The 24009-nt window shown below is 47.1% G+C and overlaps 1 protein-coding gene across 3 annotated transcripts in view; it reads right to left on the minus strand.

Moving 5' to 3' along the window:
• cntln (centlein, centrosomal protein) overlaps positions 1–24009 on the minus strand; it is a 127893-nt gene that overhangs the window by 85249 nt on the left and 18635 nt on the right. For all 3 annotated transcript variants that reach the window (XM_046327133.1, XM_046327131.1, XM_046327132.1), the window contains 3 exons: positions 21236–21469; positions 13629–13775; positions 7639–7746 (listed from right to left, as the gene is read on the minus strand). In XM_046327133.1, coding sequence (XP_046183089.1) covers positions 7639–7746; positions 13629–13775; positions 21236–21469 — 489 coding nt within the window. The remainder of the gene's footprint in view (positions 1–7638; positions 7747–13628; positions 13776–21235; positions 21470–24009) is intronic.

A 24009-nucleotide genomic window follows, 5' to 3' on the forward strand; every position in this document is an offset into this window, starting at 1 on the left:
TCCCACCAGCCTCCACTGCTGTACACCCCCCCAGGTCAGATATAACTCTTGTTACTGTAACATGTAGCTATAACAAATATGTGCTCCATTACTGAGGAAGCATCACCTCTCTCTGACATTGCAGTTCCTCTCCTTCTCTCTGACAAGTGTTCCTCCAACATCCGAGGTTCGTTACAGGTACAACATTAATATGGTCAAGTCAACCGGGAGAGAGAGCACTTTGAACCTTCTTCACACTACCCTTCCCCCTCCTCCACCCCTTCTCCCCTCAGCGGGGTACTGGTCATTGACTGGGGTCACCACCCAATTGGGGCGGCAATGACTGACAATTTAAAAAAAGAAAAGATTACAACGTGGGACTTTCAGGGGAGAGAAGGAGGAGAACATCTAGATGTTCCTGACAGGAACGCCTCTGCTATTCTGACCTTAACAGAGTGGGAGAAGAAAACACTTTAAAAAAGGCAGGCTCGGGCTCGGGAGGGAGAAGGAGGAAAGATGAGAGAGACAGAAAGAGAGAAAGAATAAGAGAGAGAGAGAAAGAGAAAGGGAGCAGAGCAGGTTTCTGCTTGAGTGGCCAGGCAGGGCTGGGGAGACTTCTCGTCGAGCGCCTTTTGAAGGGAAGAGCTTGTTTACTGCTGATATGACACGGCTGCCCTGCAGAGAGGGAAATGTGAGCTCTGAACCCTGTTATTATTAACAAGGACAAAGAGAACAGAGAGGAGCGGGAGCGGCACACACACACACACACACACACACACACACACACACACACACACACACACACACACACACACACACACACACACACACACACACACACACACACACACACACACACACACACACACACACACACACACACACACACACAGAGACAGACACACACACACACACACTTTCTCTCACACTCCACCGATGTGACAAGTATGGATTTTTGTGTACTGGTGAGAGATATTCACAGAGGACATCCGTTACACGGGCTGCTTTTACAACACAAAGCCCCCAAACAAACGCAGCCTGTGTTTCTGCCTCTAATGAAAGGAAATAGAGAACCAGACACACACACACACACACAGAGAGAGAGTCCTGACTGATTGATTGCAGAGGGGCTCTGGTCGGAGTGGCAGGGCATTAGCCACATCATTGCTTCCCAGGCCCCTTAGAGCTCCCACTGGGCCCCGGCCCCAACCCTGGTCATCACAGATCACACTTCAACCCCACCACCAGCAATCAATAATCCACAACACAACACACAGCCTGCTCTGGGTACACTGGTCCCAGACCCTAATCATCCAGCATGTATGTTCTCAAGCTGAAAAATAATTTGGTGTCTCTCAGACCTCAGAGAGAGACCGTGCTGTTGTTTACTTGTCTTGGAAGTGGCAAGTTTGTACAAAAAAATGAAATAAATAAAAACGGTTTGTTAGGATCCCCTACTGTTCTATCCAATTCAGCATTTAACTGATAAAATCACACTGGGTACACAGTATAAATTGTGTTCCCAATATAATGGGGTCAGTGACATCCACTGGGCGCACGTTTGTTTTACTATCTTTGTGGGGACCAAACAATTGATTCCCATTCAAAATCCTATTTTCCCTAAAACCAAACCCCTATTACTATTTCTAAACCTAACTCCTAACCCTAACCCTAAACCTAACCCCTATTCCTAAACCTAACCCCTATTCCTAAACCTAACCCTATTCCTAAACCTAACCCCTATTCCTAAACCTAACTTAACCCTAACCCTAAACCTAACCCCTATTCCTAAACCTAACTCCTAACCCTAAACCTAACCCCTATTCCTAAAAACCTAACTATTCCTAACCCCTAACCCTAACTAACCCTAACCTAAACCTAACCCCTATTCCTTAACCCCTATTCCTAAACCTAACTCCTAACCCTAACTGTAGCCCTAAACCTAACCCCTAAGACTAAACCAGCCTTTTTCCTTGTGGGGACCGGCGAAATGGCCCTACTTGTGCAAATGTTCCTTGTTTTACTATCCTTGTGAGGACTTCTGGTCCCCACAGGGACAGTAAAAAACCTAAACCTAAAACACTAAACACACTAAACAACTCTGTTAAACGTTTTACTATCCCCTCAGTAAAACCAAAAACACACACACACAACTCTGTTAAACGCCCCTCAGTCCGCACTACAGACATGTAAATGGACCCATTAAATAACACAGCCATGCGTATCATGAGCCATTAGCATCAGGCTGAGTGTCTGTCTAGTATGTGATGTAATAGGGACACTTTAGACCTGACACCAAAATAACTGCTAATATCCCTGGCTGAGTAAAGAGACATGACCTCCATATATCTCTAGTGGACGGGGGGGGGAGAGAGAGAGCGAGAGAGAGACAGAGACAGAGAGAGACATCAAGAGAGAGCGACATTGAGAGGGAGAGAGAGCGAGAGAAAGAGACAGACGGAGACAGACAGACAGAGAGAGAGACAGAGACAGACAGAGATACAGAGACAGACAGATACAGAGAGAGATACAGAGAGAAAGACAGAGAGAGACATCAAGAGGGAGAGAAAGAGACAGACGGAGACAGACAGAGAGAGAGACAGAGACAGGCAGAGATACAGAGACAGAGATACAGAGACAGACAGAGAGAGAGAGAGAGAGAGAGAGAGAGAGAGAGAGAGAGAGACAGAGAGAGAGAGGGACAGAGAGAGACAGAGAAAGAGACAGAGAGAGACAGACAGACAGAGAGAGAGAGACAGACAGACAGACAGACAGACAGAGAGAGAGAAAGAGACAGAGACATAGAGAGACAGAGACATAGAGAGGGAGAGAGACAGAGACAGACAGAGAGACATCAAGAGAGAGAGACAGAGACACAGAGAGAGACAGAGAGAGACAGAGAGAGAGGGAGAGAGACAGAGACAGACAGAGAGAGAGACAAAAAGAGAAAGAGGATTTTCCAGAGAAGATCCAGATCTCAGGGAATTAGACCAAAGTTCTCAATAGGTACAACATATATAGAGTACTGCACACACTACAATTACTTTAAAAATAAGCTCAACTGGATACCTTAATGAGGCAGTGAATGAACTGAGAGAGAAAGCATGCAGGCCATTCTACACCATTAAAAAACTAATTCAAATTGAAATACCTAGTCAAATTTGGCTAAAACTAATTGAATGTATCAATGAACCAATTGCACTTCATGCCAAAACAAGATTTCACCAAATGGGATAAACATTGAAACCCTGCTTGCAGAGTTTTGTAAGATTCTCCTACATGTCCAGAGGAAGCTTTGGAAACATCTCAAATACAGTGACCCCCTCTCATGTCATTACCAAGCCCTGCAATGCCAAGAGCTGAGCAAAGACAAAAGTCCCCTCATCCAGCTGGTCCTGGGGCTGAGTTCACTAACTTGTTCTACTAACACACTGAAGCCTCAGGACCAGAACATCCAACATCCAGTTTTATTTCCCCCAAATTTGAAAACCTTTTTCAAGGTTTCAAAGACCTCTCTGATGAGAGTAGGCTGCCCATCCTGTTGGGGGAGGACGCAGAGAGCTGTGGGTTAGCAGCAGACTACATTGCTGCCTGCCATAAGATGAGGGACAGTGTCTGACAGACCAATCAACCTGCACATGTCCTCTACTGTATACTTGTTGTTATTGTTCAATGTATGGTTATTTTGACCCTTGGTTATTGTTGTTACTGTTGACAAGTTGATCATTTTGATTCTTCTTATTTTAATATTGTAAATCTCCAAAGTAAGCTTTGGCAATATGTACATTGTTACGTCATGCCAATAAAGCAAATTGAATTGAAATGGAAAAGTTGAGAGAGCAAGAGGAAAGAAAAGAAAGACAAGGAAGAAGAGAACAGAGACGAAGAGAGAAATAAAGAGAGAGAGAGAGAGAGAGAGAGAGAGAGAGAGAGAGAGAGAGAGAGAGAGAGAGAGAGAGAGAGAGAGAGAGACAGAGAGAGAGACAGAGAGAGAGAGAGAGAGAGAGAGAGACAGAGAGAGAGAGAGAGAGAGAGAGAGAGAGAGAGAGAGAGAGAGAGAGAGAGAGAGAGAGAGAGAGAGAGAGAGAGAGAGAGAGAGAGAGAGAGAGAGAGAGAGAGAGAGAGCGCGCAGAACAGAGGAGAGTGTGAAGGTTAAAAGAGCTGGAGCTGATTGGTTTATGGGGAGAGTCCAAGTCCTGCCGCATCCTCTCCTCTCCTGCTGCTTCATTGCCCACACAGACACTCAGCGGTCGTGTGTATCAGTGTGTGTGTGTGTGTCAGTGTGTGTATGTATCAGTGTATGTGTGTGAGTGTGTGGCACACCGTTAGGAAAGGTCAGAGAGGAAGCAGTCGGTAACAGCGGTGCAATTGAGCCCCTTAGAGACCATCAGCCTTCCCCGACGCTGGACCACAGAGAGAGACAGAGAGAGAGTCTGCTATCCCCTCCACTCACCTCTTATCAGGAGCAATTCACCCTGCTGGCCTCTCCAACACACAGCAATCATATTGCACAGATACTGTATCCACCGGCTCGTCTTGAAATACTATAAAGCCATACTCTGTTGTTACAAAACCAAAGACGGTCATCATTTTTAAGAGTCGAGACTGAGAATGTCACAGGTTGAGACAAGTCTGACACACAATACGCAGACACTGACGTGTGGTTGAAAGCTGGAGGCAGTCAGTCTGAACATACATGTGGGAGTCAGTCACTCTGCTGCAGCATCCAGCCAGCCAGTGACATCTTCATCTCCTTTTCAGAGCCATTACTACCTCTCTGAGTGGTGATTACAGATGGTCATAATTGAGCCATCAGGAGAAGGCACTGATGAGAGGGGGGAACCAGGGGGCTGGCTGGGCCTCTGAGGGGAGATGGGAGGCAAGGGACCCACGCAGGCAGATGCGTGACAGCGCTCCCTCGTCCTATCGGTGCGTTAGCTCTCAGTAGTAGCGTGTCGTGGCTGGCGGCAGAGCAGTGACATTCACACATGACGGCCTGTCTGTCTCTGAATGGGGCTGATGATGACAATGAGGTCATATCAATACACACAGGAAACAGAACACAGGTACCTCTCACCTGGACCCACACTACTCAATGTGCTGGAAAGCATTAGGAGGGGGTGAGAGAGAGGAGAGACAAGGGAGTAGAGAGAGAGGAAATGGGGAGAGAACAGGGGAAAAGAGAATAGAAAGAATTAAGACTAAAGAGACAGGAAGGAGGGAATTCAAAATAGAGAGAAAATTACACAGAGAGAGAAACAGACATAGAGAGAGACAGACAGAGACAGACAGACAAACAGAGAGAGAGGCAAACAGAGAGAGCGAGACAGCAAGAAAGACAGACAGAGAGAGAAAGAGAGAGAGCAAGAGAGATAGAGAGAGCAAGAGAGAGAGAGACCGAGAGAGAGACCGAGAGAGAGACAGAGCTGCATTTCCTATTACACTGTGAGAAATTCTCAGACCTAAGAGAACATTCCTTTCCCAAAATTATAATTCAAAACAACAAAAAATTAAACTATAAAATATGAAGAAAAAATCTAATATTTATTGGGTGAAAAGCCAAAATGTGCAGTTTTGGCAGCCAAATATGTGTCCTCCTGCCACAACCTGAGGGACAGCCAGTGAAAAGTGCAATGTAATGTCGATAATGTTTCCCATCTTGTTTTGTTTTGTCTTTCTTTCATACCATGTCACGTGTCTACTCAGTCACAGTTGTAGTTGATGTTAACGGTAATCCCATGTCCACTACTACTATTATTATTGCTGTTGGTCCCACCATTTATTTATAAATAAATAAATAAATATATAAATAATAATAATATATGCCATTTAGCAGACAGCTTTTATGGACTTGTATATATATATATATATATATAAACAGTGGGGCAAAAAAGTATTTAGTCAGCCACCAATTGTGCAAGTTCTACCACTTAAAAAGATGAGAGAGGCCTGTAATTTTCATCATAGGTACACTTCAACTATGACAGACAAAATGAGGAAAAGAAATCTAGAAAATCACATTGTAGGATTTTTAATGAATTTATTTGCAAATGGTGGAAAATAAGTATTTGGTCAATAACAAAAGTTTCTCAATACTTTGTTATATACCCTTTGTTGGCAATGACAGAGGTCAAACGTTTTCTGTAAGTCTTCACAAGGTTTTCACACACTGTTGCTGGTATTTTGGCCCATTCCTCCATGCAGATCTCCTCGAGAGCAGTGACGTTTTGGGGCTGTTGCTGGGCAACACGGACTTTCAACTCCCTCCAAAGATTTTCTATGGGGTTGAGATCTGGAGACTGGCTAGGCCACTCCAGGACCTTGAAATGCTTCTTACAAAGCCACTCCTTTGTTGCCCGGGCGGTGTGTTTGGGATAATTGTCATGCTGAAAGACCCAGCCACGTTTCATCTTCAATGCCCTTGCTGATGGAAGAAGGTTTTCACTCAAAATCTCACGATACATGGCCCCATTCATTCTTTCCTTTACACAGATCAGTCGTCCTGGTCCCTTTGCAGAAAAACAGCCCCAAAGCATGATGTTTCCACCCCCATGCTTCCCAGTAGGTATGGTGTTCTTTGGATGCAACTCAGCATTCTTTGTCCTCCAAACACGACGAGTTGAGTTTTTACCAAAAAGTTATATTTTGGTTTCATCTGACCATATGACATTCTCCCAATCTTCTTCTGGATCATCCAAATGCTCTCTAGCAAACTTCAGACGGGCCGGGACATGTACTGGCTTAAGTAGGGGGACACGTCTGGCACTGCAGGATTTGAGTCCCTGGCGGCATAGTGTGCTACTGATGGTAGGCTTTGTTACTTTGGTCCCTGCTCTCTGCAGGTCATTCACTAGGTCCCCCCGTGTGATTCTGGGATTTTTCTCACCGTTCTTGTGATCATTTTGACCCCACGGGGTGAGAACTTGCGTGGAGCCCCAGATCGAGGGAGATTATCAGTGGTCTTGTATGTCTTCATTTCCTAATAATTGCTCCCACAGTTGATTTCTTCTAACCAAGATGCTTACCTATTGCAGATTCAGTTGTCCCAGGCTGGTGCAGGTCTACAATTTTGTTTCTGGTGTCCTTTGACAGCTCTTTGGTCTTGGCCATAGTGTGACTGTTTGAGGTTGTGGACAGGTGTCTTTTATACTGATAACAAGTTCAAACAGGTGCCATTAATACAGGTAACGAGTGGAGGACAGAGGAGCCTCTTAAAGAAGAAGTTACAGGTCTGTGAGAGCCAGAAATCTTGCTTGTTTGTAGGTGACCAAATACTTATTTTCCACCATAATTGGCAAAAAATTCATAAAAAATCCTACAATGTGATTTTATGGATGTTTTTTTCTCATTTTGTCTGTCATAGTTGAAGTGTACCTATGATGAAAATTACAGGCCTCTCTCATCTTTTTAAGTGAGAGAACTTGCACAATTGGTGGCTGACTAAATACTTTTTTTGCCACAATGTATATATATATATATATATATTGTTAAATTATTATTATTATTATTTTATATATATGTATACTTGAACTTGCCAAACTTGCCATGTCAATAAAGTCAATTGAATTGAACTGTGAGTGAGAGAGAGAGCAAGAGACAGAGAGAGACAGAGAGAGACAAAGAGAGAGTGTGTAGTGTAGAGGTCAGTGAGGTTTGTACCTTCAGTCTGAGCAGCTCCTCCAGGTCATGAATCCTCTTTTCCACTCCTCTTCCTGACTCCACGCTGCTCGCCAGGGACAACGACCTGGACAGCTGCACCGGTGCACTCTGGGGGATGTAGTCATTCAATCAGAGAGAGAGAGAGAAGCAGGGGGTTCGGCTACGCGCTTCAGCAGGCTTTAGCATCACATTACAGAGACAACTAGTGCTCAATTAACAGCTGCACAACGGCTGTGTGAATACCAATAACACATTATATATGTTCATTTCACTTTTCCCTTACGTGAAGACATACAGATACACACACACACAAGCAAGTAAGAACACACCCGCCACACACACACACACACACACACACACACACACACACACACACACACACACACACACACACACACACACACACACACACACACACACACACACACACACACACACACACACACACACACACACACACACACACACACACATACCATCTCTCCCCTCACACACACATACCATCTCTCCCCTCACACACACATACCATCTCTCCCCTCACACACACATACCATCTCTCCCCTCACACACACATACCATCTCTCCCCTCACACACACATACATCATCTCTCCCCTCACACACACACACATCATCTCTCCCCTCACACACACATACCATCTCTCCCCTCACACACACATACCATCTCTCCCCTCACACACACATACCAAGACAAAAACAAGACAAAAAACCAATCAGGGTACCAGAGGAATAAGGAAGCATCCCTCCACACACTGCACCACACGGAGCTCCAAAGGTTTCTCTCGCCACTGGCTAATGAGTATGTTCATTTACATGTACACTGTTTCTTTGACTGTAATGACGTCCCATTAGGGGACACTAAAGGGCTATAGATTCCAGGCTGCGCCGGGCTTCATTACCAAAAGGTGGGCAGTGGGGCCCCTTTAATTGCTCTATGAGGACCCCGAGGTTACACTTGATAGGACAACTGGCTGGGAGAAACTGCTGGGGGGAGAAAAAAGAAAGCTGCTCTCTTGCTCCTCCTTGAGAACAAGAAGCACTCTCCGGTCCTGCTGTGTGTGTCTGTGTGTCTGTGTGTGTGTGTGTGTGTCTTTTCTTTAAAAATAAATAAAGAAGCTATGGGAACAATATGCTGTTGGAATATGGAAACAGGAAGATGAGGATAGGAGGCCCTGTGGTGGGAGTGTTGAGCGGAACAGATGGCGGCTAAAATATGCAATGTGACTAAATGTGCCGATGCTTCTTTAGTCTGGAGATTCGGCGGTAGCAAGAGTTTATAGGGAGGACGGAGGGATGGCATGTTGGCTGACCCAAAAAGGACAAAGTGACATTGAAGGGCAACCAGAGGCCTTGTGCAAACTAGATCTATTAAAGCTTTACAACGGTTCTCATTTGAACCTCACTGAGTTCACCAAACATTAGAAACACCTTCCTAATAGTGAGTTGCACCCCCTTTGCCCTCAGAACAGACTCAATTCGTCAGGGCATGGACTCTACAAGGTCTCCAAAGCTGTTCCACAGGGATGCTGGCCCATCATGACTCCAATGCTTCCCACAGTTGTGTCAAGTTGGCTGGATGTCCTTTGGGTGGTGGACCATTCTGGATACACAAGGGAAACTGTTGAATGTGAAAAACTCAGCAGCATTGCAATTCTTGAAACAAACGGGTGTGCCTGGCACCTACTATCATACCCCGTTCAAAGGTGCTTAAATATTTTGTCTTGCCCATTCACTCACTGAATGGCACACATACACAATCCATGTCTCAATTGTCTCAAGGCTTAAACTCCTTCTTTAACCGGTCTCCTCCCCTTCATCTACACAGATTGAAGTTGAATTAACAAGTGACATCAACAAGGGATCATAGCTTTCACCTGGATTCACCTGGTCTATGTCATGGAAAGAGCAGGTGTTCTTAATGTTTTGTACACTCAGTGTGTACTGCTGTGACAAATACTTTCCTCCTGGGTGTCAACGATCTTCAATTCAATATTTTTTTAAATGTACACTCCAAAAACAAACTTATACTTACAACAACTTACAGACACCTACAAACAATGACTACATCTCATCTGGCCAGACCCATATGCTCACATCCCCATCCTTAGAAGATTACAATACAGTCTGCTTTCTCTATGATTTGCTTGACCTTCACTTCACTGCATCCAGAAAATGAATAGATAAAGCATGTCTGGTTGGCGGGGTGTATGCTGGGTTAAGAACATTCAGAAATCTCTTCCAATACACATTGCCTGTGAGCATCAGAGCCCCTCACACCCCCAACCCTAGAGCCTGTGTTTAGACTCTGTGTTTAGACTCTGTGTTTAGACTGTGTTTAGACGCAGGCTACTGTTGACCGGAGTGACCCTGGTGCCACAGTGCTCTCCACCAGCAGTCCTGACTGTGGACACACAAGGCAGGTGTCAGCCCTTCTGCCATCTCTGTTCCAGCTCTGTCTTAATTACCTCTATGGTTAGTCATTAGTAGATGGATCTGCATATTACTGACATTTTGGCTTGGCTGGCATCGCTCTGTGTGTGTGTGTGTGTGTGTGTGTGTGTGTGTGTGTGTGTGTGTGTGTGTGTGTGTGTGTGTGTGTGTGTGTGTGTGTGTGTGTGTGTGTGTGTGTGTGTGTGTGTGTGTGTGTGTGTGTGTAGGGGGGTATAGAGTGTGTGTGTAGGGGGCATAGAGAGTGTGTGTGGGTGTGTGTGTAGGGGTATAGAGTGTGTGTAGGGGGTATAGTGTGTGTGTAGGGGGTATGGTGTGTGTAGGGGGTATAGAGTGTGTGTCAGGGTGTATAGAGTGTGTTTGTATAGAGTGTGTGTGGGTGTGTGTGTGTGTGTAGGGGGTATAAGTGTGTGTGGGGGTATAGAGTGTGTGTAGGGGGTAGAGTGTGTGTAGATAGTGTGTGTAGGGGGTATAGAGTGTGTGTGTAGGGGGTATAGAGTGTGTGTAGGGGGTGTAGAGGGGGTATAGAGTGTGTGTAGGGGGTATAGAGTGTGTGTAGGGGGTATAGAGTGTGTGTAGGGGGTATAGTGTGTGTGTGTAGGGGGTATAGAGTGTGTGTGTAGGGGGGTATAGAGTGTGTGTAGGGGGGTATAGTGTGTGTGTGTAGGGGGTATAGAGTGTGTGTAGGGGGTATAGAGTGTGTGTAGGGGGTATAGGTGTGTGTAGGGGGTATAGAGTGTGTGTGTAGGGGGTATAGAGTGTGTGTAGGGGGTATAGATTGTGTGTAGGGGGTATAGAGTGTGTGTAGGGGGTATAGAGTGTGTGTAGGGGGTATAGAATGTGTGTGGGTATAGAGTGGGTAGGGGGTATAGAGTGTGTGTAGGGGGTATAGAGTGTGTAGGGGGTATAGAGGGGGTATAGAGTGTGTGTGTAGGGGGTATAGAGTGTGTGTAGGGGGTATAGAGTGTGTGTAGGGGGTATAGAGTGTGTGTAGGGGGTATAGAGTGTGTGTAGGGGGTATAGAGTGTGTGTAGGGGGTATAGAGTGTGTAGGGGGTATAGAGTGTGTGTAGGGGGTATAGAGTGTGTGTAGGGGGGTATAGAGTGTGTGTAGGGGGTATAGAGTGTGTGTAGGGGGTATAGAGTGTGTGTAGGGGGGTATAGAGTGTGTGTAGGGGGTATAGAGTGTGTGTAGGGGGTATAGAGTGTGTGTAGGGGGTATAGAGTGTGTGTAGGGGGTATAGAGTGTGTGTGGGGGGTATAGAGTGTGTGTAGGGGGGTTATAGAGTGTGTGTGTAGGGGGTATAGAGGGTATAGAGTGTGTGTAGGGGGTATAGAGTGTGTGTAGGGGGTATAGAGTGTGTGTAGGGGGTATAGAGTGTGTGTAGGGGGTATAGAGTGTGTGTAGGGGGGTATAGAGTGTGTGTAGGGGGGTATAGAGTGTGTGTAGGGGGTATAGAGTGTGTATAGGGGCTATGTGTGGAATGACCATATCTGATCAAGCACTAATCATAAGAGGTTTGAATTATCTTTCAGGTGTTATCAAACCATATACCCTTCATCAAAACCCAAATAAATCTGGAGACAGAAATTCCACCTGGACTGAAATGTAAGTCTGATAATATTCATGTTTGTGGGGTCAGCTGGAGAACATCCATTTGCATCACGTGTAAAAGTCACACAACACAGAGTGAACAGACAGTGAAGGACTGGACAGAGGGACACACAGTGATCGATGAAAGGCTGTGGGTGCAGATGCTCCTCTCCTCCAGTTGGACAGCCCGTCTGCCGTCTGTCATGCAACAGGTCCAGATGAGTGTGTGTGTGTGTGTGTGTGTACTACGAAACGACTTGTTATGGAGGAACACGCCGTTATCTCTTTAATGCTGGGCCAGCCACAACTCATGCCCGAGCCATCGAGACACACACACACACACACACACACACACACACACACACACACACACACACACACACACACACACACACACACACACACACACACACACACACACACACACACACACACACACACACACACACACACACACACACACACAGCCTGAGGAAAAAAACAAAAAAGGCGAAGGCGTAAGGAAGATGAAGATGTGCCCTCATCTCGTCTCGACAGCTGGCTAGGGGCCACGACCTGCCTGTGCCATGCACCCCGTAATGGCTCCACAAACAGATAGAGACAGAGAGAGAGAGAGAGTAGAGAAAGAGAGAGATGCGTTACCAGAAGGAGAGAGTGCGAGAAATAAAAGTATGTTATTTCCTGAACGGTTGATGACCCCAGCTCCACGTTGGAGAGGCACTCCATAGACCCCCCTCCTCACCCCTCCCTCCACTCTCTCCATCTCCCTGTGAGTGGAGAGAGAGACTGGTGGGGTCACACTGTCATCAATGGAGTTCTTTATGATGGCAGCACCGTGTCATGTGTGTAGCAGCGCCAGCCAGGGCTCTCAAAGCACGACTTGTTCAGGACCCGGGTGATGTGAATGGGATATATTGTAAGCCACACACAAACACGCGCCCCCACACACACCCACAGCTATATGGGCCATTCAAAGACCCACTCGGTGCTTTTCAGGATGCAAAAAAAGCAACAGGTACTAAAAGGTTTTAAAAGGGACATTAAGAGACATTAAGAGGAGCAGGGAAGAACCAGGAGAGAGTGTTGTACATAAACTAACACACAAGACATGCTAAAGTACAGCCCCTATAATGGTTTGACTGATATGGACTGGAGGCTGGAGGGAAAGTGACAACAACAAAAAAACAGTGTGATGTGGGCAGAGCGGCTGAAGGTTGTGTGTGAACGCTGGCCAGCGCGTGAGTGTGTCAGGGTCAGTATTTCCTCCAGCGTCAGATCAGATAAGGTTCTAGGGCCCCTGTCCAGGTGGAGCGGAGAAGAGAGGCCCGGACTAATGGAATGTCTGTGTCATCTCTGTAGCTGGGTGTTAACACCACCCACCCAGGTGTGTAACGGGAGACTCCTCTGGCAGACAGGATAGAGACAGACTGGTACAGCTGGGCTCGTCATGGTGCTGTATGCTGTATGACCCTCTCTCTAAAGAGATGTCAAGGATGTTTTGGCCTGTATTCATGTTAAAAAGCCTAAGTGGAAGCAAAAGTGACATGTATTTTTTTCTGCCTACAAAGTCCTTTATCAATGTGTGTCTGTATGGCAGATTTGGAGTGTTATCTAAAAACATATTAGTCAAAATAGTGAGTGGTTGGAACTTGAACGATCGGAAGCCTAATGTGGTAAATCAGCCAGTGCCTGAGCCCCAGGCATGCATGAAACCCGCAGCACACGCCGGCCCGGGGAGGAGGGGGGGGTAGGACTACGGCTGCCAGACAATGGATCAAATTAATCACATGATTCACTGTAACTTGCCCTTGTCTCCCCAGTAGCCGTCTCCTACCGGACTGGGGTGAGTCTCTAGGGTGACTGGGGTAGTGTGTGTGTGTGTGTGTGTGTTTGTGTGTGTGTGTGTGTGTCTGCATAGTAGCTGACCCACCTGCCGTCTCCCAGTGTGTTGGCCCCTGGAGGGGCTGAGGGCCAGCGATGTGTCTGGGGGCCCCGGGGGCTCCTGTGGGACACAGGTTGAGGGTGGGGCCTCCTCTCCACTGAGTTCCTGATCTGGAGAGTCATACAGAGTCTGCTCCTGTAAAAGGCCAAGCACATCCACATGATCCACCGCACTAGACGTGTGAGAGACATTCCCTATCAAGGACCTATCTATTTATCACCACCTACCAGCCCAGTCAATTAATGCTCCCCAACACACCACGGCATACCGCCACACCCCCCCACCCCCACACCACACCACAGGACCACCGAAACAAAGCTGGGAGACAAAGGTGAACGGGAGTGTCTGTGAGCGTGTGCAGGAGGCTAGGACGCCAGGCCCCACAGCCGCCCAGAGAGGATGATGGATGGACAGACGCCACTGGCCAGATTGGCCCCTTAGTGTGATGGGAGAGGGAGGGGAGGAAGAGGGGGGGGGGGGTTCAGACTTATTATTGGGGTGAGAAGTGTGACATTGAGGAACATGTTCATAATATAGACGTTTAGAGAAGCCCATCTATACAGACGCTTGTTTATTCTATTTGTTTGTCCCTGTCCCTATTCTGATAACATAATATTATTATTATTATTATTATTTATAATAATCGCTGCAACCCCAACTACGTTGCCAGTACTTCTAGAAGTGTACAAGGTAAGCTGTTACTGTAGCTACTGTAGCATCAATACTTCCTGTTACCTAGCAGGGTACTGTCATCCAGTTCTTTATGTGACCTCAAAGAAAGCCTTATCTTGTCCCCACTTTTCTCCTCGTCATGTGTTTTACCTCATATGGCCAGTGTGTGTGTGTGTGTGTGTGCGTAGATAAGGACAGTCCTCGGGGGCAGTGGTTTATATGCAGAGCCTGCCTGGGCTTTCTTTGTCATACACAATTAATGATGAGGAACATGGTCTTAACATAACATGCAGCTGGAACACACACACACACACACGACCTTAACATATGCAACCATACTGTGCGTTGCCACCTCTCCCCTCATCCTTGACGACCCTATATAAAAAGGTGAGCAGTAAATAATGCATTGAGCTAGCCAGAGAGTGCTACACCTACCACTTCCTTCTACACCTACCACTTCCTTCTATACCTACCACTTCCTTCTATACCTACCACTTCCTTCTACACCTACCACTTCCTTCTACACCTACCACTTCCTTCTATACCTACCACTTCCTTCTATACCTACCACTTCCTTCTACACCTACCACTTCCTTCAATACCTACCACTTCCTTCTACACCTACCACTTCCTTCTACACCTACCACTTCCTTCTATACCTACCACTTCCTTCTACACCTACCACTTCCTTCTATACCTACCACTTCCTTCTACACCTACCACTTCCTTCTACACCTACCACTTCCTTCTACACCTACCACTTCCTTCTACACCTACCACTTCCTTCTACACCTACCACTTCCTTCTATACCTACCACTTCCTTCAATACCTACCACTTCCTTCTATACCTACCACTTCCTTCTACACCTACCACTTCCTTCTACACCTACCACTTCCTTCAATACCTACCACTTCCTTCAATACCTACCACTTCCTTCTATACCTACCACTTCCTTCTACACCTACCACTTCCTTCTATACCTACCACTTCCTTCTATACCTACCACTTCCTTCAATACCTACCACTTCCTTCTACACCTACCACTTCCTTCTACACCTACCACTTCCTTCTATACCTACCACTTCCTTCTATACCTACCACTTCCTTCTATACCAGGCGCTAACACACTAGAGGTCGACCGATTAATTGGAATGGCCGATTAATTAGGGCCGATTTCAAGTTTTAATAACAATCAGAAATCGGTATTTTTGGACACCACAAGTTAAGAACACATTCTTATTTTCAATGACGGCCTAGGTTAATCAGTATCGGCCTTTTGCGGTCCTCCAATAATCGGTATCGGTGTTGAAAAATCATAATCGGTCAACCTCTATAACACACACACCACATTCCATGATAGCGTATAAAAACTTCAGACTGACAAGTAGGGCTTTGGCACCTGTGTGTGTGTGTTTTCTAGGATCACAGGTAATGAAAGAAATAACACCAGCGCTGTCATCACCTCTCGATGGTTCCTGATCCCATCATCAGGAGTAGCAGCCTTGTTGCGAGTCGCTTGGCATCTGGGTGTGACCTTGTTAACTGTCGGGGTAATTCACTTTAACCAACGGGGAGAGGGGATGATAAATTATTAGCGGTGGAAGATTTTGTTCACATTTTATTAAATTGGCCTGTCAGAAGGGGTCGGCCAAATTATCTGGGGCCTCGTTTATTGGAGGCTGGCCATATTGCTACATCTGTTACAATTATTTATAATTTCTAGCTCAGTCGGATGGAGGGGAAAAAAAGAAGAAGAACAACCAACCAGAGTTTTTTCGGTCGGCATCGGCCACGTAAAGCAATTTACAAATTATCTGATGAGGGACTGTTTTAGTTCTTTCCTCCCTCGTTTTCTAAGCCAAAGCAGAAGAGAACGGGGAGGGATGAGAGGCGAGAGGGGAGAGGAGGGGAGGGATGAAAGGAGGGAGGGGAGAGGAAGGGGGGAGGAGGGAGGGGAGGGGGGAAAAAGAGAGAGAGAGAGAGGCGCGCTGTAATTACCGAACACGATTAGGTTCTTCTGGGAACTTATCTGGCGCTCGTGGCCCTGGTAAGATGCGGCAGGAACATATGGAGGAGGCTTGTGATTGTGCTCCCTGAAGCTCGTGACCCGTCTGCTGCTGAGCCCTTCAGCTGAATTTAAATGAGCAGTGCCATGGCTAATGTTCTACACATGCACCATTTATGCCACAAAACAAATCTGATCACTGTTAATTATGGAGCAGCTATAACCAGGGCAGGCCCTACCTCACATCTGTGGCAACGCCGGGGTCTCTCTGCCTGTGTCTCCGATGCTGTTGGAGAGGTAGGCTAGGGTAACGCATGGACGGGACGGGGGGTTGTGGTGGAGTTAGGGGGTACTGGAGGGCGCATGGGGGTGTGTTTGTGTAACCCACCAGTGTGTGTGTGTGTGTGTGTGTGTGTGTGTGTGTGTGTGTGTGTGTGTGTGTGTGTGTGTGTGTGTGTGTGTGTGTGTGTGTGTGTGTGTGTGTGTGTGTGTGTGTGTGTGTGTGTGTGTGTGTGTAGTGCTGCTGGGTCCTCCCACACAGTCTGTCTGACCTGTGTGCCTGCAGCACATGGCAGTGGTTGGTTAATGAGGAGATCTGCAGTACACAGGGCTCCCTTCTAATGAGACCACTTGAGCTATTAAATCACAACACTGGAGTCCATGTTGAGTCCATGTCATTACTGTCTCAGGTCTAATATATGGGCTCTCCTCTGCTGCCAGGCACAGAGCCCTGACTCTGGGTGGTTCACTTGGTGAGAGCGTGGCACTAGCAACGCCAGGGTCGTGGGTTCCATTCCCACAGGGGTCGCACACACTACAAATAAATTCATTATGACACAAAGTATGAAGTCAAAGTCATTAAATGATGGAGAAAATGGAAAAACATGGCTCTATTTAAATGAAGTAGCTTTACCGTAGGTTGCAACAAAATGGCTTTCCGTCCACAACTGGCAAAAGTTTCGCTCTATTGCTCTGCCTTTCATTAGGCTCCACATTCCACTTCATCATTTTTGGGGTGTTTTCATGTAAATCGATTCTGTTACGTTTCTAAATTCCAAACCGACATCACGGCTCCCACTTCCATCAATCTGCTTTTGTAGCATTACGATTTCATAGATCCTATCTGAGAACCAACTATTAATGCTTTCCCCTCTGAGCCTCTGTCCACCATCACTAACCATCTAAACATTAAAAAAACACACACATCTTCCATTCTTCACTAGGTCTATAACCCCACAGGATACAGGGGTATGTCATGTATGATGATGATGATGAGGATGAGGATGCTGATCAAAAGAAGCACCTCTCCTCATCCAAACCTGACCCTGGCGGAACAGAGCGGCGGGCGAGTGGGGAGTGATACTTGAATTATACATCTGACAGACAGCGCCTGATTCACTAACACTAAACAAGGATTAGATGGAGGCAGATGTTATAGGGAGAGCCATGGCTGTGTAGCCGAGGGAAAGGAGGGAAGGATCCAGGCAACTAAAGTACCTTTTACTTAGCGAGAAGAAAATAGGAGAATAAGAAAGAGAGAAAAAGTGTTGTTAACGCAGTGGGGGGGGGGGGGGGGGGGCTGGATTTCAATGTTTCATTTAGCATTTCATTATGTTAGCGCCGGTCTATGTGTTGATGTGGTACAGTCACACGTACTGGGACCCTCCTGCTTCCCATCAGTGTGTCTGATGAAGAACAAAAAAGGATGCTAGCACCCTATTCCCTTCAGAGTGGCAACAAGTAGTGCACTATATGAGAATAGGGGGCCGAGTTCCAAGTTGACGAAAAGGACAATAGGTGTCCTCCTAAAATCCCCCCCTTCAACCTAGCCCCAACTTCATTGGACTGACTGAGAGCCTCATCTTCACACCTCCTTCATTTCCAACGCTGATGAGGGGCTTCGCTAGTGAGCTCTGCTTTGAACGGCTTCCCACACAATTAAGAAGTCACTATTCATTTAGATGGCTGTCCAGAAAAGCCTGAGGTCTGCTATGTATTCTAATGTGGGTTCTACTAATCACTGCTTTACTGTAGCCAGCCAGAGAAACAGTAGCTAGCTACCCTGTGTGCAATGTAGTGACAGTGTGGGCTGATTGAGCTACGGCTACAAAACTCTGCTGGTGGCCACTGATCACTTGGTTGCGGTGGCAGCCGCCAATCTGGCAACCGCTCGATCCAACCTGGCAACCCATCATCCAGGCTGGTGTGTGGCTGAGCTGAGTCACATGGGCTGCTGGGTTGTCAGACCACAGCCAGAACCTTCAGGCTGAATAGAAGAACAGGGCACAGGGCCATCTTCCAGACTCTATAGAGACCTGTCTCGGTCTGTCTGCAGTGTACTCGCTGACTCACATAAAGGCACAAAGGCATCCAACTATCTAGATGAACGGCTAGCAAGGAACTAGCAAGCTCGTTGTGAGAAACTCTCACAAGAATACAACTATTGTACAAGAGGAAGTTTTAGTAGGATCACTGGCCGTTCCTTCAAAACAAATGGAGATCAATCAAAAGCAGATGTAAAAACTAGATTTCACCTACTTCCCAACTCCAAATCATTAACACAACTTTCACCTGAATTCTGCATTCCAGTACAAATGTGTAGATGAAGGTACCAGAGGTACTACAGTAGCTATAGAAAGTAGACAAGATTGAAGTCCAGATTGACATCGTCTGACTACTAGACAGACTGATTCCTATTCAGACTTGACCTGCTTCAGTCTAAGTCCCAGAGGCAGCATTGAGCATTGGCTGTAAAGCGTTAACTCCACTTCAGACATGGAGACAGAAGACAGACAGTAGTTCTCTAGCAGAGCATGGCAACATAACACACAATGGGTGTTTTTTTCACCTCCTGCACCCCCTTCCTCCTGCCTTCCTCTCCCTCCCTCAGAGAAAGTAGTGTTCAAAGCCGTCGCTCTTCCCTCTTACCCCGTATTCAAATGAGTGTGGCGCTAGTCTCCCCCCGCCCGGCGCTCCCCCAGCCATCAGCACTTTGATCATCTCCAACAGGTAACTTCCAAACATTTCAAATTAAAATAAATCTCTGGCTAACAACCGGTGCATTAGAATTTAACAGGTGTTCGGCGAGAGGAAGTCGTTATGGAATTAGCTATTTACGCTGGAATACACAAACGCCCTGTCAGTGCAATTATAGCCTGGGAAACGGAGAGGCCTCTCCCTCCTGACTGGCTGGGATACCTTGGGACGATAATCTGATCTGTTCACTTTGATGTCAGTAGGTAAGGAAAGTTAAGAGACAAAGCAGCCCAGGCGCCGGCTACATGTGCTCTGGGTAAACACTATTTAATATTGATGGCACGCATCGGTTTTTATGCATAAAGATGCCTGAAAATTATGTGATCTGAGTTTCTTATGATGGAGGATTGGATGGATGGATGGATGGACGGATGCTTACTGGGGTGGAAGACTGAGATACAGGGGTGCCTTGTATTGGCAGTGTCAGAAAGAACACACACACACAAAGACTTGTAACACACACGCGCAAAAACCCTCAGTTATAAACATGCACACACACCACACACCGGCCTGGAACGAGTCTCCTCTAGAACGTAGTATTAATTACTGGGGTAACACTGCATAGCTGGACTTAATTGCTCGCTAATTGATCCATTTATATTTCAGCATTCATTCGGCTGAATTAACAGGGTTAAGTGAGACAGAGGCAATTGTAACTCACTTAACATTTGCACTGATATCTTCTGACTTCCTGTCCGGGGCGATGCTATCTGGAGGATTACCACCCGTCAAATTAGACAAACACAATCAATTTGTAAAGCAGCGAATAGCAAACCGTTTTGCAAGGTGTAACACTGCTCAGATCAGCACCTGTATGTATAACATATCTCAGAGTAGGAGGGCTGGTCTAGGATCAGTTTTACCTTTAGATTATAAATCAATAAGATTACATGGCCAGGGTGGACCTGATCCTAGATCAGCAATACGACAGCCTGATATTGTCTTGCTACTGTTGTGGATCTATGGACCGTGACTGACCATGTGTGGTCTAACCAATAGGGAGGATGACTGATAAACGCATCATTAAAAGATATTAAGCGCTACTTTGGTTGATGGAGCTGGACAGACAGACAGACAGACAGACAGCATCTTGTTACTCTCTACCCTCTGGGTATGAGTTGAGAAAAGGGGGAGAGCTGACACCATCACTACTCAACAGCATTACCCATCTCCAATTAAACCTGGGCAGAGGGGAACGGCAAAATGGATGCTGCTTCTGTGATTCTATCACCTGAAGAGAATTTTTAATTGAGTCCCAGTCTAGATAGAGAGACATTGGTGGGAGGAGAGAGAGAGAGAGAGAGAGAGAGAGAGAGAGAGAGAGAGAGAGAGAGAGAGAGAGAGCCCCAAGAGAGGACAGAGATCAGAAATCTACATGAAAGACACTGACATTGGTTTTGAACAGAAATGGGAAGATCAGAAGATCAAGGGTGGGCTGGATATCAAGCCAAGCGCCTGATAAGCATCTCTCTGTCTCTAAAGACCACCCCCACAACGGGCTATGGTGGGCATATCACCACCCACACACTCCTGCCAGGCCGGACAATAATTACACACTGGTTGAGTGTCAGGGGATCGGAGATTAGACGTATGTCTATATCAAGGGTGGTGTAAGTGCTGGACCATTATAAACAACTTAGACGTGACATGGGTCAAAACAAACATTCATTATTTCATCAGGCAATACTAAAAGTGTGAAAGTGCATGCAGTGGCGTGCATAAACACACACAGATCTGTCTGCAATGAAGAACTTCTGAGGTAGACAATATGGACACTCAGTTCACTGCCTCTGGCTGTACAGCACCCTCAATATAATCCCTGAGAAGTGTGACGCAAAATGTCTTCAACTTGCCTCTAGCTCAAACCTCTGACAGCTCACCTCAAAGTGTTTAGAGTTGGTCTGCCTGGCTGGGGGACCGGCTGGGGCCATGGTCTGTGGAAGCTGCTGCTGGTTGTGTGTCTGCTGTTGTTGTTGTTGCTGTAGCTGGCCTTGGAGCTGCACAATCTGCTGTTCCTTCTGGCCCAGCTGAGTTGTCAGGGCGACGTGACTCTGGCGGAGCCGACCCTCGTTGGACTTGAGCGCCTGGTAACATATGCTCAGCTCGTTGTAGAGCTGTGGCCACAAGTAGAGGAGAGGGAGAGAAAAAAGAAACACTCATCACATCGGGTGCTGACGGGACAGAGAGTCGTGACAACGATCATTCTCCTATTTCCATGGAGAAGACGAGAGGACAGATGCTATGATCATCTGGAAGGAGGGAGGGAGAGAGAAAAGGGAAAAGGGGGTGAAGGAGAAAGTGGGAGAGTAGTGGAAAGTGTAAAACCAACCCCCTGACTGGACAGATTTTTTATCCATGTTTGTCCCACCACCTCTCCACACAGAAACTCCTGTTACAGACAGGGCTTACAGTGAATGGCTTGGCAACCATGAGATTGGCACAACGTTGAACTTCTGAAGAGAGAACATGTTTACTGCCTCACTGTATTACCACTGTAAAGACAACACATTGTCAGCTTGCCTTAAGGTGATGTGGTTCTGGGGGGTTGGTGATGTGGTTTTAGGGGGGTGGTGATGTGGTATTGGCGGGGTGGTGATGTGGTTTTAGGGATTTGGTGATGTGGTTCTGGGGGGTGGTGTGTTTGGTTTTGGGGGAGTGGTGATGTGGTTTTAGGGGTTTGGAGATGTGGTTTTAGGGGGGTGGTGATGTGGTTTTGGGGGGTGGTGATTTGGTTTTGGGGGGTGGTGATGTGGTATTGGCGGGGTGGTGATGTGGTTTTAGGGGTTTGGTGATGTGGTTTTGGGGGGTGGTGATGTGGTATTGGCGGGGTGGTGATGTGGTTTTGGGGGTTGTTGATGTGGTATTGGCGGGGTGGTGATGTGGTTTTGGGGGTTGGTGATGTGGTTTTAGGGGGGTGATGTGATGTGGTATTGGTGGGGGGTTGGTGATGTGGTTTTGGGTGGGTTGGTGATGTGGTTTTAGGGGGTGATGATGTGGTTTTGGGGGATGGTGATGTGGTTTTGGGGGGTTGGTTGATGTGGTTTTGGGGGGGTTGATGATGTGGTTTTGGGGGTTGGTGATGTGGTTTTGGGGGGTTGGTGATGTGGTTTTAGGGGGTGGTGATGTGGTTTTGGGTGGGTGGTGATGTGGTTTTGGGTGGTTGGTGATGTGGTTTTGGGGGTTGATGATGTGGTTTTCGGGGGTGGTGAAGTGGTATTGGTGGGGTGGTGATGTGGTTTTGGGGGGTTGGTGATGTGGTTTTGGGGGTTGGTGATGTGGTTTTGGGGGGTGGTGATGTGGTTTTGGGGGGTTGGTGATGTGGTTTTGGGGGTGGTGATGTGGTATTGGTGGGGTGGTGATGTGGTTTTGGGGGTTGGTGATGTGGTTTTGGGGGTTGGTGATGTGGTTTTGGGGGTGGTGATGTGGTTTTGGGGGGTGGTGATGTGGTTTTGGGGGGTTGGTGATGTGGTTTGGAGGGGTTGGTGATGTGGTTTTGGGGGGTGGTGATGTGGTTTTGGGGGGGGGGTGGTGATGTGGTTTTGGGGGGTTGGTGATGTGGTTTTGGGGGGGCAGGGGATGTGGTTTTAGGGGGGGTGGATGTGGTTTTGGGGGTTGGTGATGTGGTTTTGGGGGGTTGGTGATGTGGTATTGGTGGGGTGGTGATGTGGTTTTGGGGTGAATGGTTGAGTGTTGGTGATGTGGTGATTTGGTTTTGGGGGGTTGGTGATGTGGTTTTGGGGGGTGATGTGGTTTTTGGGGGTTTGATGTGATTTTTGAGGAGCTGATGATGTGGTTTTGGGATGGGTTGTTAGAGTGTTATGTCGTGTGGGGGTGGTTGAGTGTGATGTTGTGTGGTAGTGTGTGATGTCGTGTGGTGGTGTTGGGGGGTGGTGATGTTGTGTGGTGGTGTATGGTTGAGTGTGATGTTGGTGGTGGTGGTGATGTGGTTTTGAGTGTGGGTGGATGTGGTGGTGTTGGTTGAGTGTGATGTGGTTTGGTAGTGAATGGTTGATGTGGGATGTGTGGTGGTGGTGAATGGTTTTGGGTGTGATGTGGTGTGGTAGTGGTTGGTTGAGTGTGATGTCGTGGTGGTGATGTGGTTATGGTTGGGGTGGTGATGTGGTTGTGGTGGTGTGTGGTTGAGTGTGATGTCGTGTGGTGGTGTATGGTTGAGTGTGATGGTGATGTGGTAGTGTATGGTTGAGTGTGATGTTTGGGGGTGTGTGGTTGAGTGTGGTTTTGGGTGATGGTTGTGTGATGTGGTTTGGGGGGTGGTGGTGTGGTTGAGTGTGATGTCGTGGTGATGGTGGTGTGTGATGTGGTGGTTGTGGTGGTGTTTGTTGTGTTGAGTGTGATGTCCTGTGGTGGTGTGTGGTTGAGTGTGATGTCGTGTGGTGGTGAATGGTTGAGTGTGATGTCGTGTGGTGGTGTGTGGTTGAGTGTGATGTCGTGTGGTCGTGAATGGTTGAGTGTGATGTCGTGTGGTGGTGTATGGTTGAGTGTGATGTCGTGTGGTAGTGAATGGTTGAGTGTGATGTCGTGTGGTTGTGAATGGTTGAGTGTGATGTCGTGTGGTAGTGAATGGTTGAGTGTGATGTCGTGTGGTAGTGAATGGTTGAGTGTGATGTCGTGTGGTAGTGTATGGTTGAGTGTG

The sequence above is a fragment of the Oncorhynchus gorbuscha genome, linkage group LG24 (assembly GCF_021184085.1).
Source record: "Oncorhynchus gorbuscha isolate QuinsamMale2020 ecotype Even-year linkage group LG24, OgorEven_v1.0, whole genome shotgun sequence".
NCBI classification, from domain to species: Eukaryota; Metazoa; Chordata; class Actinopteri; order Salmoniformes; family Salmonidae; genus Oncorhynchus; species Oncorhynchus gorbuscha.